The 20830-nt window shown below is 37.5% G+C and overlaps 2 protein-coding genes across 2 annotated transcripts in view; one reads left to right on the top strand and one right to left on the bottom strand.

Moving 5' to 3' along the window:
- LOC131679033 (6-phosphofructo-2-kinase/fructose-2,6-bisphosphatase 1-like) overlaps positions 1 to 20830 on the bottom strand; it is a 298237-nt gene that overhangs the window by 196928 nt on the left and 80479 nt on the right. The window contains exon 2 of the mRNA XM_058959556.1: positions 15377 to 15397. Coding sequence (XP_058815539.1) covers positions 15377 to 15397 — 21 coding nt within the window. The remainder of the gene's footprint in view (positions 1 to 15376; positions 15398 to 20830) is intronic.
- LOC131679032 (alpha-N-acetylgalactosaminidase) overlaps positions 1 to 20830 on the top strand; it is a 207763-nt gene that overhangs the window by 134234 nt on the left and 52699 nt on the right. The window lies entirely within an intron of this gene.

The following is a 20830-nucleotide window of genomic DNA, read 5'->3' as shown; positions in this document are numbered from 1 at the left end:
TTAATAAACGTGTCTGTATACTACGCACGGTTTCGTTGGTCACAAGAATTCATTTCTTTTATCTTAGAAAAGTTTTCGTATTTATTATCCTTTTATTGTTTTCAGTCGATCTTGTGGGATCGATGTTTGACAACATCGATATTTTATTAATTTAAAAAAATCGATGTGGCCAAATCGATTTTATTTTGGTACGAAGAAGTGGCTGCTTGATGAACGAAAGTTTTCGTAAATTTTACTTATTTAGTTTAAATTGCACGAATGTTATCGTTGATAACGACATTATTTTTCGCGAATGAAACGAATGGTTTCGTTTATTCTACTAAAAGTTTATGTATATTTTGAACGATTTCATTGCTCTAACGAATTTATTTCGTTTATCTTAGGAAAGTTTTCGTATTCATTAGCATATTATTTTTTCAATTGATATTTTAGGATCGATGTTTTTTTAACTAACTAAATCGATTTTATTTCAGCCTGCTCACCTCTATGGCGGACTAGAAAGATTGTGGTGTGAAGTAATGGCCGCTTGATGAATGAAAGTTTTGGTAAATTTTACTTATTTAGTGTACATTGCAGGAATGTTATCGTTAAAAGCGACTTTATTTTTCGTGAATGAAACGAAATGTATCGTTTATTTTAATAAACGTTTATGTATATTACAAACGATTTCATTGGTCGCATTCGATCTTTTAAAATCAATGTTTGACAGCACCGATTTTTTTATTAATTGAAGGGATCGATCTGCCAAAATTCGATTCTATTTCAACCTGCTCATCATTATTGAGGACTAGAAAGATTATGGTATGAAGAAATGGACGCTTGATGAGCAAAAGTTTTAGTAAATTTTACTAATGTACTAGTGTACATGGCACGAATGTTATCGTTGATAACGACATTATTTTTCGCGAATGAAACGAAATGATTCGTTTATTTCAATAAATGTTTGTGTATATCACGAACGACTTCGTTAGTCGCACGAATTCATTTCGTTCATCTTAGAAAAGTTTTCGTATTTATTATCCTCTTATTTTTGCATTCGATCTTTTGGTATCGATGTTTGACAACACCGGTTTTTTTTTAATTAAATAAACAGATCTGGCAAAATCGATTTTATTGTGGTATGAAGAAATGGCCGCTTGATAAACGAAAATTTTCGTAAATTATGCTTATTCGGAGTACATTGCACGAATGTTGTCGTTGAAAACGACAATATTTTTGTGAATGAAATGAAATGTTTTGTTTATTTTATTAAACGTTTGTGTATATTACAAACAGTCTCGTTAGTCGCACGAATTCATTTCGTTCATCTAAGAGAAGTTTTCGTATTTAATAGCATATTATTTTGACATTGCTCCGACAGAGAAAGACTCAAACTAATTTATACAAAACCAACGAGCAGTTCGCGATGGCTCAACTGAATCCGTACTGCTCCGGATTCTGGATCAACTGGAAGCGAAAGAGGTTCAAGAAATCTTCCTGAAACTGGCGGACACGGATACGGCTACTAAATAGTCAGACCGAGACCGTCGATATGATCAACAATGAACTGACGTATAGCAATAATAACGACGACGGTTGACGGTTTGACGAATGATGCTCGTAAATATTATAAAGATATTCGTATATAACTGTGAACAATTCGTTTGCCGAACGAAGCTGTTTCGTAATAAGCCAACGAAAGTCGTTTCGTGGTTTTCACGAAAAACTCGTAACAAAAAATAAATGGTTTTCAATAGAGCTACGAACGATTCTTCATATGTACGAAAAATTCGCATATTTTATGAAAATTGTCTGTACGAAACTAATGCCTAGCGATTTACGAATATATTTTTGCAGTGTGGGGATTTGGTCTGCCTTCTCTCGCGTTAACGTCCATGTCCTTATGTTTATTGTTTCGATGATTTTTAGAGAGAACCGTCTTATCGTATGTTACTGAAAAAAAAGTTTTATTTGATCAAAGTTACTCCAGTGATCAAAGATACCCGATTATATGGTACCCAAAATTAAAAAAATGTTGGATTTCGAGAACATCAAAAATTTTACTGTTTTTGAATATTGGACTTTCAACATGTGGTTTTTAAAGTTGATTTTCCTCTTCCGGCATACATATAGTTTAACTTTTGCTAAACTGCGCCTGCCGTGACGAATCTTTCATTATCGACTGTGATTTTTTTCAAACCAAACCGATAGCACACAATATTCCAGAACCTGCTAAGAAAAGGCACTGCTTTAAAATAAATTGTGCCTCCAGATTCTAGTTAAAGCAGTCTTTAATTACAAACAATCGTTCAAGCCATTATTTACCAATTTATCTAAGATTTAGTTCTGTCATCAAGTATTAGTCACCATTTATACAAACTTCTTGTGAATCACCATTATATAATCCAACTGAAATAAATTGGGTACAATACAATTATTCTGCAACCCGGATTTTAAATGTTACAAAGCCTCAGACAATGATGAACAGTAGCAAAAACCGCTCGCCTCAATATTAGGTCACAAATTGGACAAATTATCATGTAACCCCAGCTGATTGGCATCTATCGGTTGAAAATCGTTAGCTCCCATGACAGCAGATGTCATAATTCAACCGACTCTATTGAGACAGTTTTTACTACCTGTCTTGCAAACTGTCGTGTACTCATGTACACCTTCATCGCATTTGCTAAAGAGACATTTTTATAGTTGGTTGCTGCCAGCTATATGGGGAATTGTTTTTACACGGCTCGCTGTTTTTTGTTTCAACCCAAAACTATTTACTAGCGCTTCGCTCCCCCAGTGAATTCTCCTCCTCGTGAAGGTAGTAAATTTAGTCAAATCAAATGCTCACGACTTTCTGCGCTTTCATTGCAGACGGCAATTCACCTCTATCTTCTCCACCCTCAGCTGCCAACAAACAACACAGCTACAACCAGCAGAAGCTTCCCAAGATCGTAAGTGGCTGACATTTAAATTTCCCTCTCGAAGCGGCTATTACACCCTATTAGTCGAATTATATGATTATTGTTATTATTTTATTGTTGTTTCATTTCATTACTTTCTTTCCATCGAGTGAACTTTTGGTTAGAAGCTGTTTTTCCGCAGTCAAGCGTGCTTGGTGCGAATAAAATAACTGAACCGGTCGATATTAACAAATTGTCACATTAGCATTCCAGCTGTGTACGCCTCTGTAGAACAAGAAAAAAAAATTTCATGCTATACCATACATGCAAACGAGAAAGGCATTATCTTTGTAACACAGTTCCCAATTCGTGGAGCTGAATCGATTGGTACACAAGACTCGGTTCTCAGGGTCTCGAACTTTGAGCGGTGTGTATACCTTTGCATTAGATTTCTACTCATCTTGGTCAACATCTAGACTAGAGTCTACTAGTGGTGTGCCGTCGAGAAGCAGGTGGACATTGAAAGTTCGATAGTAATTCGCACCAGATTTGGATCACCAAATACCGTATAATTCAGAGTAGCATTAAACTTCTGCGCAGTAAAACAAAAATGTTTTCTTTCGGATGTATGACTATTTCATTCTTCTAGAAGTTTTCAGAATAAGTCACTTCGACATCTCCATTACGCCAACACCACCATTGTTCTCTCGCCGGCCGAACAGAAGGCGTACTTCGGTAATTAAACCAAGCGAAAGGGCACGAGTATGTTGTTCTTGTACTAGAAAAAAATTGCAACAAACCGCTTTATTAGTGCAAAAGGAAGTGCTTTCGTAATGTGGCCAACCTAGCGATACAATCGACGATTTTGTTGTTCCGCTCAAGTGTGGGAACTTTGCCTCACAATGTCAACACCGCACAATGCAACACAACACACGACCATTCCGAAGCAAGGTCTAGAGAGTCTTTGACTTCTGGACGCCGACGACGACGACGACGAAGCCGGTTTTTAGAGATTCGTTTATAAAAGTGTTCTTGTTGCGTAGGTTATGTTGTTGTCTTGTAGCGACACGAAGTTGAGCCGTGCGTCGTCGTCAGTCCAACAGTCTTCCATTGCATAATGTCGAGTAGAACAATTATAAACCAGCTGGGCTTGCAAGCACTTTGGTAGGTACGCACTACATATCTAGTAGGGAGGTGTGCCATGTGAAAGAAGAATGTGCGAGTCAAAGTCGGTCACTCGCGTATTTATTTTTCAATTGCATCGAACTAGTTGTTTTGTCGTGGCACAAGATAACACATAAGTGACGAAAATATGAAGACTAATCTCACCACACCCTTCCCGTGCTGCAAAGTAATGTTTTTTTACTGAAAACATACAATGTTAAAGTGCACGCCTCGTACATACTTCTGGGTGACCGTTGAAAGTAGGTTAAAACATGAAGCGAACGGCCGATCGTGAAGAATTACTTTTACTTTTGTTTGCCGTTGAACATCCATTCTTAGGCAGGCGTCTACAATCACACATCATTTCGTAATGTGGTAATTTAAATGTAATGGGATTAATGACCCCCTGTTCCCCGCCTTCTCGGTCACGCTCAGACCATTGCCGGATCGGTTGAGACAGGGACCAGACCTGCGCTTGGGCAGGGTCTCGGTCATTTTTCGTATGTATATAGTCGGTATAAATGGGTGCGAATGCGTGTTTGTGATTAAGCATAATTTTTCAATTTACAGCCGTCAATTTAGCTTTTCACGATTACCTGTAGGTACATGAATCGCTTCATTTTCGTCTGAAAATGAATGGTTGGGTGAACAATAGCCCGTTGAAAAGTGCGAAAATAGGTCCAACAACGGCAAATCGTGTTGTAATCGTGCACTCTCCTGCCGTCGGGCGTCATTTACTCGGTAACTGATTGATACATGTTATTTTTGTACAATGTAGAGTACTGAGCTCATTTTTTGGCATGTTACAATTACCTAATTATAAAATAGCAGTACACAAAATGTCATTCAAAAACGGATAATTTTCAACATTTCGTTCAACCAAAGAACTTTTTAAAGGTAATTTTCATTTCATGAAAAGAACTGAAAAAAATCATTCCTCCAATTCTTCATCCGACTAATTTTGCTACTGACTCCCTTTATCTTTATATTTCGCTTCCTTATCGACCAATACTTCTCTATTGGAAAGAACTGGATATAATTTAAAGGATTCTGCTCTTTTATGATGAACTGGACTTCATTGTCATTGTGTCCTTGTTGCGCGTCCTTTGCTGCAATACCACATATTAACGGCACCGGTGGTTGAGTGTTAAGCGTGACCGCCACTCATTCCAATTGGTCTGGGTTCAATCCCAGCCGAGGTCGTTGAAATTTGTCTGAGGTGAAAAAATCTGTAGTCACGTCTTCCTTCGGAGGGAAAGTAAAGCCGTAGGTCCCCGGTCTATGAGTTGATGGATCGATACCTAGTCCAGATAGTGGAGGCACCTCTCTGGCGTCGGTAATGAAGAAGTAGAATCCACCTTCTATACTTACTAACAAATATTCTCCTTTGGTGATACTTGTGGAGTGCGCAGTAATATATATGGCATCTAGCGAAAGCAAGTATCGGACTAACCATTCCTTCCCTTTCCTTCCGCAATCTACGTTCGGGCCTGGCCGGCGGCGCCGGTATTGATCAATAAACACTTTATGATTACCAGGAGTTACACATTTAAAGATGTTTCGCTATACCCAAACTTAATTATCTACTGATTCCCTGTGCAACTTCAGGTGGTCACACAAGCTTAAGCTCAAGCTATAGTGCAACAATTCCAGATATTGTTGACGTCGTTAGGCTCTTCAATCATACAATGTTTATTAGGGATAGGATGTAGTCAAAACGTAACTGGACTTTATAATCTTTATAATTTATAATCTTATCCGTAACTTCACTTTCTTGTTACAAGAACAGATCCCTTGCCAGGTCAAAAAATTTTCGCGAACTTATCAGCATGAATAAACTTTTTACTCTTTACTTTACCTTTTTATTTATTCGTTAGTAGAAGTGGGCTGTCGATATTTTATGATTTTTTCTTTGTGCGGGTTGACGCAGTTTACTGCTGCGTGTTGAGATCCTCTTCCTTGGCGGTGAAACATTAGCTGCCTTGTCTGCCGTATGTTGGGGGTGCTGAGAGGAATTTCCTCCAAGCATCTTTCTTAACGCTATTCACTTCCACTTATTTTAACATGAGTTGCTTGATAGCGGCGGAATTAGTAAACAGTGGCAGGTCGTGTAGCTTTACTTCAATCCTGCCATTATTTATATATGTTAGGACGCGGTCTTAAATATCATTACATCCGACGACGTGCTCCAAATTGTTCTGCGAAGTAAACGATTCTGGTTGACTAATGTTTTTCAACATAATCAGTATCTCAAATGACGTAGATGGTGGACTTCACGTATCGATAGTCTTACCGGTCATTTCGAGAAATCAACAGCAACCAAATTTGATCGCATCGGGATATAAATTTGCCTTGCATTGTCACTCATTGTTTGTTCACGTTTCACACACTACGTAGAAGGAATCAATTTTTGCTTTTGATAAACCGTAATGTGAGCGTAAACAAAAGCGTATTTTGATATTTCATTGAGAATATAACAGCCAACATAATAACCAAATATGTATAATGTTCTAGCTTTATTTAAACTGTTTTTAACTAACTGTATTAAATCTGTAACAGTTACAACAACATCAACGTAATTTTCTGAAACTAATAAAAACATTCGTTATGCAACACCAAATGACCCAACCATCAATCACCTTCCGATTGTTTCGTATCAATCCGATTCCATCACATTTATTCGTCGAGCATGATCAACTAGTTTCCACCAACCCCCTCGTGACTAGTCGCAATAACTCTAACACTGCTGACCCTCCCAAACGTCTCCTCACTGTGCCAACGCGTACCCCAAGTACATATAGTGAAAGTATATAAGTGCAATCCGCGCTATGCAGCAATTCTTCACCTTTCCTTCAAACATTCCACCCCCTTAACTTGCAATAATTATTATCAGCTGAAACCGGCACGCGCTCGCGATCGTTCGCGAAGCCCCGAAGACGATTTGCTTCTAATCAAAATTTGAACCTGCAGTTAACTTTCAATTCTGTTGCTCCCACTTTTTATTTCTTTCATTTTTCGTTACCGTTCGTGCACCAGTCCGTCTGGCAAACTCGTGCTATCAATATCCAGTTCGATTTCGCAGCTATGGACAGATCAAGGAGTGAACATCGCAGTATCGCTATATAATCTTACTTAATTCGTGTTGGATAATGACGGTCCGGTAACTATCATTAGCGTTTTGATTTCAATACAATAGTACAACAACAATAAACATAACATTGTATCATCGCGCTCGGAATCGATAGGGGTTAGGAATTCTTACGCGTTTTAGCTTCCCATTTCCTGCAAACGTGATCGGGCATCTCTCGATGTGCGCGATTTGTGCAGATACAAAAAAAACAAAACCGGACCGATTCACTTTCTACTGGTTGAAAAGCGGAGTAGATAAGGTACGTAAATTGCAAGCTTTCCCTTTCATCTTTCGTGTATCCACTTTATCAGCTGATGATAAGTTCAGTGAATCGCCGGGATGTGCTTGTCGTGAGGCAGGTTGTGATTCGGACATCTGCTATTTAAACACGTTAAAAGTGCAAAAGGGTCAACCGATGCGGCATAACCCATTTTTTTAAAGTATGCCAATCCATGGATTGCATCGTGTAGAGTAGCGTGACTAATTATCATGATGAATTTTAAACTTTTTAAATTACGCGTGACGCCGCATCAGTGTCGCAGCATTCTGTTTGGCCCTTATTTGACAACATTTCCCTAAATTTTTTATAGCTATCTATTGCCCCAATCGTTCTAAAATTTTGCGCTATTCTACCCCACATTATTCGCCAGATAAACAACATGTTTACCATTTTGTAGCGAAAATCGGATTTTGGTTTCTAAGTGCTAATAAAAAATCATAAATGGAAAAAATAAAAAAGTCTCCAATGTTACTTACACACAGAAAAAAATTATAGGTAAAAGTAAGAGTGTTCCGCTCTTAGCAAAAAAAAACAACCAATGCCTACTATTAGGTTGAAAGTAAAACATTCAGATTAATAAAGAACAATAATCAAAATAAAAGTTTTCCTTTTAAGCTAATAAATAATTGTAAACAAAATAAAAAGTTTATTTTCAAACTAATAGTATGTGTTGGTCGTTTTTTGCTAAAAGTGAGAAACTCTTATTTTTACCAACATTTTTTTCTGTGTGTACGGAATAATGTGAATAAACACTGTACAAAGTTTCGAAACAATAGGTCCAGTAGATTTTGAGTTATGATGTACACCGCAACATAAGTTTTTCTGCGGGGCGCCTGCGAAGATTCTCTGTCACTCGCTCATTTTCAGTATTTTACAGTGAAAATTTAAGAATATAGTGTTCAATTATGACATTTTATTTTGGAATTTGAATGAATATACTAACAATCTCTGTATTGCCATTTTTTTAAAATATGTCTTACCAAATTAACCATACTCTTCCCCCCCTTCCCCTCTTAATTCGGTATCCATACCTTTGCTTTTTGGGACAATATAGGTGTAAAAATATCTGTCCACAGATATTGGCATTTCGGCTGAAATTGAATGTATGAATGTCTTTTTCATAGTCCAGTATATTTTGGTCAATAGTTTTATCCTATCGTGGGTTGTTTTTGTTGCAATGATACCACTGAATGTCCCAGCTTTAAATCTATAAGACAAAACGTGACAATCTTAGTTTTCTTTCGGGATTCTTCTTAATATCTGTATTACTTTGCATCTTAATTTCACTAAATTAATGAAGAACAGGGTTTTGTTTAAGTCAGGGATATTTAAACTCTTTCACTATGTTTTAATTGACTGTTGGTTTTTCTCTGACTATGCTACTAGACTCGAGTGGAACGCCCGAAACCTAGCAAGCAGAGAGCAAAACAGATTTTTCAAATTTCCTTCCGATCATGTCTATATGAGCCTGCCTAACTCTTTTTTCCGTTGTAAGTTTATAACTGATCCGCTCTTGAATATCTATCCGTCTTCCAATTTTCATTTCATTCGCTTCTCTAAGTCATCAAATTGCCGAAAATAGCCAACAAAACCGATATGGTATCTAAATGTAAATGTTAAATGTTTTTTAACTTTTTTTTTCAAGTGATCTTAATTCTTTTTTTAAAATTAGTTCAGTTTTCTTTGCAATTTCATCATGCAAAAATATACGCATGAACAACGTTTCCAAATTTCTCAATTTTTTTTCGAGAGTTGTCCTACAGGGGCTGTAGAGCTAGGTTTTTGGAAGAGCTCCCCGTCAGAATCACTCACTACAATTACACACGAGACAGGAAATGTCACCCACTAAAACACTGCTTAGGGACCATTCATAAATTACGTAACGCAAAAATAGCCCAACATTGATTCCCCCCTCCCCCTATGTAACAAATTGTCACAAAATTTTCCATCCCCCCCTCCCCTGTTACGTAACAAATTCTAAGAAAAATTTTTTTTTCTTCGATGAAAACATGTTACGTAACGATCTAGTTAGCACCCCCTCCCCCCTATGTCACAATTTGTCACAACATGTCGTACCCCCTCCCCCCCTAAAAGCGTTACGTAATTTATGAATGGTCCCTTAATGCCAATTGCAGCGGGCCGTGATTCTGAATATGACATTCATTCCACGGTTCAGATACGTGCGGGTGTGAGGACTTCGCGAACGCGCGTGTCATCGCGAAGGGCTCGAGCGTTTGTGGGTTCACGTGTGCGTTTGTATGTCGCGTATGCTAACGTGTATGTAACTTCGCGTGTACAAATTCTATTTTATGACCGTGTGTCCTTTCGCATATTCGCGTGTGTTACTAGTTGATGGCGTACGGACCGTGAATCTGATACCAAATATTCGGTGTACGGTTCAGAGACTAGAAGAAAGTGAGTTCTTTCATATCACTAGTATTCCCGGCCATGTCGCCATGGAACGTGTTGTCTAGTTGATATGAGCGTTATTTTTTTTATTGGTCCAACTAAATTTATGGATCTAAGTTGCTAGGACGGAGCGGAGGGTAAACATTTCCAGACGAGGCCGGCACAATATCGCGCGAACACGGGCGTTTGTGGGTTTTCATTTGAGACCGCGTTTGAAACTTCGTAACTACTAAAGTGTTCACCTTATTATTGGAATGTGCGTGGATGATCGCGAAGGGCTGAAAAAGGGCCGTGAAAAAACACTGGCACAATTTCTTTTTTCACAAAAAATTCCCCCTTATTTGAAAAATTATCTCGAAAACTCAACGTAGGGGTTAGATATTTTATACATAGAATGCGTATGCATAGTTTGACACAAATCGGTTAAGTAGTCTTTGAATGACAATTAACACCGCAAATCGTGTTTTTCCAAAGACGTTCTACGAAAAGCTTCGTCACTGAGTCGCTTGTCGATATTTTTCCATAGAAAAATTACAAAATGTTTTTTTTATTTCTATTATAAAGGTTTTAACCTAAAGGTCATTCGCCTCTTCGGGTTAGAAAAATCTCTTATGAAAAATTTCTAACCCTATGTGCGGGACCGGGACTCGAACCCAGGTGCGCTGCGTAAAGGCAATCGATTTACAAACTACGCTACGCCCACTCCCATTACAGAATATTATTGAAATGATACATTATAATATACAAAAGTTTTGATCAATTCACTTCAACCAAATTTAAAAAAAAAGCAAAAAAGTGTTTTTTTCCACACTGAAACCCTTTCCTTCTCCCCTCTCTAAAGGGTTCGTATATTAACATGTTTGTCACATGTGCTCGCGTGTATGTGACTTTGCGTCTATAAATTCGATTTTGTAACTGTGTGACCATTCACATAATCGCGTGTGTTCTTGGCTGGTCACGCGGACCGTCAATCTGATATTTAGTGTTCGGTTTACGGTTCAGATTCTGACAAGGAGTGAAATACCCCATAACGCTAGAGTTCTCGGCCTTTTCGCCATGGATCGTGTTGACTAGTAGGCGTAGGTGTGCGTGGATAATCGCGACGGACTCGAGCGTTTATATATTAACGTTTTTGTCACGTGTGTTAGCGTGTATATAACTTCGCGTGTATAAATTATTTTTTATAATCGTGTGATTTTTCGCATATTAGCGTATTCATGAATGATCGCGCGCGGACCGTGGATCCGATACTTAATTTTCAGTGTATAGAAAAAAGTGAGTTCTCCGATATCACTACAGTTTCCGTGCTGTCTAGTGAATATAAGCATAATTTTTATTATTTGTTCAACTGAAGGCATGAGTCTAGGTTGCTAGGACAGAGGGTAGAAACTTCCAGACGTGATCGATCCATGATCGCGGGAGCGGTGGGTTAATGCTTGAGACGCGTTTGTAAATGTCTAATTGTGGAATGGAATTGTATGATACTTGGGAGTAGTACATCATACTCAAGGTGCAACCTAAAGAGACGAAGGCATTATAATAATTATTCTTCCGCCAGGCGTTACATAAAAGGAACGTGGAATATAATAAACAATATGATCTTAGCAATATTTACGAAGTCCCTCGCGATCAATTTCCGAGAATTCGAAGCGAGCAATTTGAACTCCAAACAGCCGGCTATCGGGAGTATTGCTTCTTATTAACACTTCAATAATCATTTCCAAAGTTTGCACTTCAAAGGAAGCGTACAAAAAATATAAAAGATATCCCAAATGATTGTGAAGAAATTCACTGCGAAATGTTAATGACACGTTGGCATCTCCACTCTCCCTATCAGACACTTTGCGATATAATTGAGTTAGATGCGAAATTGCAAATGTTTACAATGCGTAATACATATAAAAAACTCAACGATAAGGGCTCTTGATCCATCGGCGGCCTGAAAGAAGAATGGAAGGGAGAAGAGCAATACTGGCAAAGACCGACTACCATATGAGCGGTTCAAACTCGAAAAAGTGATGCGGAGTGCTACACTGGATGATTTTGAAGAAAGGGCCAGGAGTGCTATTTTACGAAGTTTTAGCTTCCGACGGCCTTACATTTTTTGACAGAGTGGAGCTCAAGAATGTTGAAATTTTTTCCACTGTTTCGGAAAGCAAAAGTAGTACAGAGCTAGGATAGCAAAAGTAGTACAGATTGTCAGACCTTCATGAGACCTTAAGAAGTCACTTTTGGAGATATTCGTCAATGTAGATTTGTCGGCATACGGTTCCAGATTTAATAAAAAAATGGCTTATTTTGACACATCTACAGATCGCTTGCCACACATAAAACTTTTTTACGCAATTCGAGAGCTACATCTTCGACCAAATCAAAATATTTTTTACATGAAAATTTACTTTTTAATTACGGTTTTTAAACTAAAACTTTGAAAGTTATACATTGGCGTGGAAGAGCCGGTATATTAATATATAACGATATCTAGAATGTCGTTTAAAAATATTCTCAAATATTTTTAAGAAAAATCATAAAATGAGTATGTGTTCAGATTCGTTGAATTACGTTAATGTGTTTTCATACCACGAAATCTAAAATCATTTTAGTTTGGTCCCCCAGAACCAGTAAAATAAAACTATTTATAAAACGTTCTCGTTTCTAGCTACTGGAAAATTGTACATTTGCAAATCTATGACTTGACAAAACCACCCATAGCTTCGAAACTGAAAATCATAACTCAAAACAAATTGAATGCACTGGATTGTCTGTCTTTTGGCCTTTCATTTGAAACCAGTTTCATGAGGATCCCTTCAGCCATTGCTGTTATAATTACATGACATTAGTGCACACACATACATACAAACAAGAAGTTCTTGCATCAAAGATTCTTATCGATGTTTTTCTTATTACTAATATTATACACATATTTTAATTTGAAATACTACTTACACCCCAAATTTTGTCCATGAAAACCAGTTTTTCAAAAAAAATTTATCAGCTAAAAGATCCAACAAAAATGATGAAAATTGAGATTATACCATTTGATTTATTATTTAAAGAAAATCAAAAATCGAAATTACCCAAATTGACAGCGCCGGACTAGCTGGATTACTGTTAGATTAGTAAATGCGCTAACAATTTAACTGTCAGATGGAATAATTACCAATTTTCGAACCTTCAGCATTCAAATTTGTTGAATCTCTAGCCGATGAAAATACGAAACAAAAAGGCATTATTCTGCACATTTTTTTTTGATTATGGAGGTTTTAACCTTAGAGTCATTCGCCTCTTTTTGGGTTAGAGAAATCTCTTTTTGAAAAATTCTCTAACCCTATGTGCGGGGTTGGGAATTGAACCCAAGTGAGCCGCGTACAAGGCAATCGATTTACCAACTACTCTATACCCACCCCCCGTTTTATGCACTATTTGAACGAGAATTGCTTTATAGTATTAAATAAATATTTCTTATCCTTAACCACAAGCTTTAACAAATAAAAAAAAATCATGAAGGCGTCTGGTGTAAAGTGCTCAAACCGAAAGTTATTTTGTTTTAGGATTTTATTATTTTTATTTATTAAGATTTATTTATACATTAATTGTGCACGAATAAAATAAATATTTTCAGTATTATAAAACCACACATACGAGCGTTCCAAGAGTAGACGGCCAACCATTTCCACGGGAAGGAATGCCGCGGCGAACACGATAACTCTTGATAAAATTGTCTGACACATGAAATTCAATAAGATTTGGAAAGCTTAGCTTTGTAGTTACTCGACGAACCAAAAAAAAAAAAAGAAAAAAGTTCGAGTTTCGAAAAATGGCTTCATTAAAACAGAAAAATCTCATATTTTACTCTATAAATGTGATCTTTTTTCTTCAAAATAAAAGAAGAAAAAAAAATTCCAGGTTCCAGGTTCGACAGGTTCTACAAATTGTGCATTCTCATAAAAAAATTAGTTCATTAGTTGTTGAGTTATCGTCTTCGCCAATTTGAAAAACGCGGTTTCGAGAAAAACGCTATTAAAGGGCGCCCTACATCAAATTGCATCACCAAAAAAACTCTGTAGAAAATAACTTATTGAGTATTTTCCCTTGAAAATTTGTGTAGAAGTAGTTTAGAGTGTATTGTTTATACAGTATTTTTATCGCTGTCAGTTTTTCGAAAATTGTTGCCAGTAGAGTACTTGACAACCTGTAACAATTTTACATATGAGAGCTGGAGGAAAACAATCCCCCAAGTAGTGTGAGTGAAATCATTTGCATAGAGCTCTATAGATTGAAATCTGCGTATGTTATAGCAAATACGAGCGAGGAATGCATGAAGTTCAGTGTGGCCACCCAGATTGCGGGAGACTATTCTAGAGGTTCAATACTAACAATTAAGCGGATAAAAACGAAGTCTATTTTTTGCCCACTATGCCAGACGCCCCCCTTAATTCTCTCTGTGTTATTTGAGGGTGATGCAGAGGAGTCCTTTGACACGAATAGCAGCAAGTGTCGAACTAAGACTGCTTCGAATAAAGAAGCTCGTACTTTACTGTTTAACTAAACTAACTTGTTTAAAAATTCCAATTCTACCTATTGTTAAAAGATTTTATTTATTGTGCGTTTGATATTCGGCTCTGTAATAGGAAACCAATGGCCTTAATAGAATTATTAAAAAAGGTTACTTCTAATCCCGCATTTAGCTGCATAAACGTAACCTGACCACCAACTTTGTTATTGGTAATGTGCACTACTGAGTAATATTTACATGGTGAAGCCATAAACATAAATTAATATTCTCAAGACAAAACGGCTATAAACAATTTCATCGTCTAGTAAAACCCTGCATTGATGTGTTTATCTCCGGAGAACTCATTGGATAAATGAAGTTATAACAGTTTTACGCGCAATTCAATGCCAATAGACACAGGCATAAGTAATCGTGCCCAATAATTTGACCCCGTTTTCCGTTACCATTGAACTAAAAGGCTAATAACTAATATTTCAAAAAAGCATTCTTGTACTTGTACTTTACTAGTGACCTATAGTTCCCATAACACGCCGTGAGCACGTTCAAGTCTTCAAATTAGGACCACGCGTACGTGCCTGTCTAAGCAAGATAAATTTCTCACATAAAAGAAAAATTAGCCATTCGACAAATAACCCCCGGACAGATCACGGTCCCAACAGCCAGCGCGCTTCGTCCGCCGACAAATGATCCATTGTCTGTGGTCCTACCTAGAGAACCTACAGCAAACACAAATCACTCCCATTCTGCTGAAAGGGCAAAGCAAAATACCCGTTGTTGTAAATGCGGCGATGGCGACGGCGCCTCTAAACGCTACTCTAAATATCGCACTATTTTCCGTCCGCCAAGTCAAGCTACAGAGACGCCCAAAGCACCCCAAAGCATATAATTGATGACTTTGCTCGGCTTTGTGATCACACGGTGATCGAACATTGCACAAACCTTCAAGGCTGTGGGGCGGTGGTATACTGCGTACGAGCGATCAATTGGTTGCTTACCATCATTAAGGCCGTTTTTATCTGAAATTAGAGAAAAGAATACAGTTTAATAATTTTAATAACCTAATATAGCCATTAAGAGGCGTGCAAAAACGGATTTCTATTAGATTTTTCACATGATTTCTAATGGCTAATAATCGGATCGGCGATCTCTGTAAAAGAGTGGTTATTTATAATTTTAAGCGGATGACTTCAGGGTGAATCTCTTAATTACAGCTTTGTGTTACAGTGCAGAGCCAACATTCGCGAAGAAAGCGCCGCTAGCAGCATCTGAGCGAATGGGACTAATTTGGGTCAAGTTTGCTCATTGCGCAGTAGGTGATCGTGCCGTTAGAATATAGCCATGTCTAGAACAGTTTTTCCTCCGTAACAATGGTTGCCCCCGTTCAGTGTCACCAAACGCCATTGAATTGAATAGTAAAGTGGAAATCACTCGGTGGAAGACCATTAACTAAGAGGAAAACAACACCTATACATCATCGAATCGTTGCCGATCGATTTCAATGTGATCCGTTGGTGTGTTGTTTCAATGCGAAATTGATAGTCATTGAAAGCCGCATGGCACTCAGCGGTGGTCACTTGAAACCAATGCGCGTGGTATGGTTTAGACTGGTGGAAAAAGGGGTAATTAGACTAACTGGTGTTTCACTTTGCTTATGAGAAGGTGTTCAAAATCCTTGCGATGGACGTTTGATCGGCTTCGTAGCCCTGAACAGCGGTCAAGCAATAGTTCAGTTCAGTTAGTGATTGCTCCGGTATCCGAATCTTCTACTGGCTTATAGTAATTCGAGTTAAGCAAACATAACACAAACGTGTAATCTTTCAAATATAAAAATCATAGAACTAATAATAAAAGCACCGTTATATGTGTTCAAGTGATAATGAAGTTTAAATGCGCATTGGACACTGTTCAAATACTGATAAAAATGCAGCATGCCAATTTTAGTTATTATTGGTAGCTACAGAACGTAACTCCTCCAACGGGATCAAGTTAATTATCTTTCATCAATTCGAATACAATCTACTTACTACACCCCTTGGTATCAACCTCCTTGAAATTATCAGGATCCCCGCAGCCCAACACACAAATCCGAAAAAAACTCATTCATCACCCGGCTAATAAAATGTCGCTTACTCGATCGAGTGCACGGTGTTACGGAAAACCCAAATTTATCCACCGAGATAAAAATTAACCTCAAACACCTACAACATAGGTCACATTGATGGGCGCCTCCGCGTAATTGACATGGCTCGTGAGCAATAGATTTATGACACTCTCTCATGGTGGCTAACCATCATCCGTCGTTCGGGGTGGCAGCATATAAGATGGGAAAACGCAGTAGACCCTGCCAACAACTTCATTTTTTCATTGTATTCAAATTAGCACCACCAACGGATCAGCCTCTTTCTCCAGTGCATACGCGGTTCAGTAGCGGATTTAGTGCCACATGCGGTCCGTCAAAAAATTGCGTCTAACCTAAAGGTGTGATTTTTATGGCGCTATTATCCACACACCGTAGTTTGCAAATCATCCCGCAAGGTGTCCGTGAAATAAGCCGCAACAAAGTAACTATATCGTATATGTTATACATGTATCACCTGAAAGTGGAACTAAACGCATTGATATAGATTTAGATAGGGTTTGAAAGAAAGCAAAAAAAACTGCTCATTCAAATGAAAAATGAATGAGCTGAATTAAGACCTAACTAAGACACATTGCATAACTGCCTACGGCTTCAAGCAGGGAAGCTGTCAAAATAGTGAAAAGGCAGTTACAGGTTCGAATTAGGCGAACAAAGTATTTGTAGCGTGTCGCCGAATTGCCCAGTAGGCATTCAGAGGCCAGCTTTGTCTGCGATTTGACGTGCGCAAAGAAAAGATTCATATCTTCCAATGAACTGACTGATCTAGTCTGATAGGTCTATGCCTAGCTGCCGAGAAGTGAGTTAATAATAAAGTGCGATATTTATGGTTCCGAAGCGGTATGCTTCGTTTGCCGACGCAGTAGAGATGAGAGGTTTGATAATCCACTTTGTCGAGTGATTCAATACTTTGCTAGCTGTAGTTTGGCTGAATGTGTGCTGGGTTGCCTTATGGTATGTACTGAAGTATGAAATTATTACGCATATCAACGATTTGGAAGCAATACAGCAGTTTAGTGTATATGGTACTATGTAAAAGGCTAATGAACGACCACATAACCACATAATCGATCTGAAGTAAATAACAAAATTACACGCTAACTTGACTTGAATAACAGTGGCAGGATTAAGTTAGCGCAGGATTGCCACTTCATAGTTCCAAAAACGAATACAACCTCTGGCGTCAGCTAAAATGTACAATAACACACTGACGACAATCGTGGAGGGTCTCTTTCCGAAGTACAACCCAACCGCATGGCTGCCTACACCGCACGTCAGAAGCTAGATGGGCTTTCATGTCTTCAACAAAGTTGTTTCTAATAACCTTCTCAACAACTTTGCTGAAGACAGCAAATACCTAAATAAAGCTTTTTGAAAAGTAAATTCTCTATTATTACACTTTGGGGGGTTAATCACTATTTTTTCAAGTAATGCTAAATATACTGAAAATCCAAAGTTGACGGTTTCTTGATTATGTGACTATGACCGTAAATACTGTTTTGAACATTTATTTTAGTATTCTTGAGTTTGAAAATGCATAACTTCAGAACGTGGCGTCATTCAACTCGGCGCTCAAATATACACCAGATTAGCCACTTATTTTTTTTTATTTTGCTTAATTCTCAATTCCACTACGTGGCCACTTTTATAATTGATAATACAAAAAAAAATTAAATCCATATAAAAAACCGATCGTGACATACTAGAGACAAACAAAAACGCCATTGTTCCACATTCCTCTTCTAATTTCCAGAAAAAAAATTTAGGTCACGGCACAATCAAGTTGGTTTTTATTGGACGAACAGTGTTATTACAGAAGGTGTTATTTTGTAATGCGTTTTTTAACTCGTTTCACGTTAATGTGATAGCTTATCGGACCCGTGGTTCTTTTTTATTGTATTTACAGTACGTACCAACTGTTAGCGGGTGTATGACAGATCATGTACACGTATCTTGCCATTGCGCATAAAGACATCCTTTCGCGGCTAAGACACAAGTGCTCCTTAGTCTACTGTTGCTTGTGGGACTCTTGTTGACTTTATCGTCATCGTTTTTTGCTGATCTGGCGTTAACGATCAGCTAATCTTCCTCGTTTCAACAACTTAGGGGTCACATGTGCGTATCCGGCCGGCGTATTTGGTATTACTTCTTTGCAGATGGTGTTGGCTACCGATGTGGAGGTACTGGACGAAATTTGTATTGTTGCCATAATTGCATGAACCGCAACCACCAAGTTGGCAACCATTTGTAGTCTAAGTGACGGTATTTCTAACTGTGCCGCGTATTGGATTACCGTAGATAGGTCTCTTTATAGGTTCCTGCGCAAGCGTACTCTGTGTCATGGTAGCTCTTAGTGCTTTATATTGCTAGACCGGATAGAAAGCAATAGGTCAGTCCACCTGCATCCTCACCACAAAACAGCATTGGGAATGACTTGGTAATAATGAGTTGTGTTATAATTCAGGTCTTCTTGATAGTACAAAGAAAGAAAATATAACAGAAGAGTGCGAAGTGGCCCAACTCTGGCGACATTTTCCTATTTACTTTATAGGCGATTCCAACAAATTGTTAAACAGGACATTTTTTTGTATAACATATTTTAATCTCCATTTAAAACTTAGGAGCTCCGTTTCAAAAATTTTGGTCAGAGAAATTAAACGTTGACGATCGTGTAATCAAATGACGTTGAATTGTCTTCGAATAAAAAGGGTTTGGATCAATTGGCATAAAGTCATTTGGCATAAGGTCATTTATCATAACGGACATTTTGCACAATGGTTATTTGGTATAATTTATAATTTTGTGTAAAGTTAGGGTCATTTGGTATAACGTACAATTGGCAAATTTGGGAAATTATCACACTGGAGGCCATTAGTTATTTTATCAATTATAGGTAAAGACATAGTTTAAGACTGTCGGTCATAATTTGAGGCCGTGCTACTGCTGAAGGTCTTTCGTATAAATATTTTTATGTAGCTCAAATGTTTGAGCATTACGGAAACTATCTTTTAAATGAATTCATATGAGTCTGTTTACCAATAGTACTAAAATTAAACTTGAGCCAACATTAATTAGTTTATTCTTCTTTACCGATTAATAAATAACATCGCTTCAAGTTACGTGATGTCCGACATCGCTGTCCCTCCGTCGGACTGAAACTAATTTATAGCCCCAATGTTTGAGTAAACCGAGCAACCGAGTGGATTACCAGCTATTTGGTGTTCAGATTCAAAGAACTGCTCATGTTTGAAAGAAGGAATCAACTCCTAAGGTTGAATAAACCGGCCAAACGAGTGGATAAACAGTTTTCTTGCAAACTTATTTGGAATGCAGATCCAAAGAACTGTTCATATTTGAAATGAGCAATCAACCCCTAAATGTGAGTAAACCGGGGAAACGAGCGGATCATTTCTTTACTTGCGAGAGCTATTTGGTATATAGATTGATTTCAAAACTGCTATATTTAAAAAAGGAATCAGCCCTTATTTTTGAGTAAACCGGGCAATCGAGTGGATTATTAGTTTGCTTGCTAGAGCTTTTGGTATACAGATTCAAAAACTGATCCTGCTTGAAAGAGTGAATCAACTCCTACGTTTAAGGGGTTATATACAAAGTTGAAACTCAAAAAATCGAAGAAAAAATTTATTGAATATTCTGAAAGTACATACGCACAAATATATGTGCGAAATTTCATCAAGATCGGAATACTAGATTTCAAACTACAGCCGTTCGCAGTGAATGAAGGAAACACAAAACTTTAAAAGCAATTATCTCGGAACTAAGTTTTTTGAAAAGTACCGTTGCGGTGAACGTGATATCTCAAAAACCATTCATTCGATTTTCATAAATTTTTTTTAATTGTTTGTATTTACATTCTCGTGTACTTTTTCATCAATTTTTTTTTTGATTCTTTACAATAAATTTTTGATTAAAATTTTGAACACCACAATTTTTTGGTCTACGTATTTTTTTGTAAATAACAAAATTTTTATTGAGAAATCTATCCATTCAACTACACCACAATACATTTTTCTTCAATATTTTTTTTATTTTTTTGATTTTAGTTGAGCGGTTTGGCTTGAAGAGCGCTCACCGCAAACCTCTGCCAAAATAACACGCTTCGGGGGATAGGCCATAGCTCCGACAAGCTTGAATATTTTTTTTAATTCAACTTGTTTTTTCGAACTTCGATAGTACTACCAACAAACTGTCTTTCGCTTTTCCAAATAAAATTTGCATAAAACACTTTTAAAAAATCACGAACTTAGCTCAATTTTTCGTCACAACTTTATATATAACCCCTTAAGTAAAC

The sequence above is a fragment of the Topomyia yanbarensis genome, chromosome 2 (assembly GCF_030247195.1).
Source record: "Topomyia yanbarensis strain Yona2022 chromosome 2, ASM3024719v1, whole genome shotgun sequence".
Taxonomy (NCBI): Eukaryota; Metazoa; Arthropoda; class Insecta; order Diptera; family Culicidae; genus Topomyia; species Topomyia yanbarensis.
Note: the sequence above shows the minus strand (reverse complement) of the source record. Positions and strands in the feature narration are given on the sequence as shown.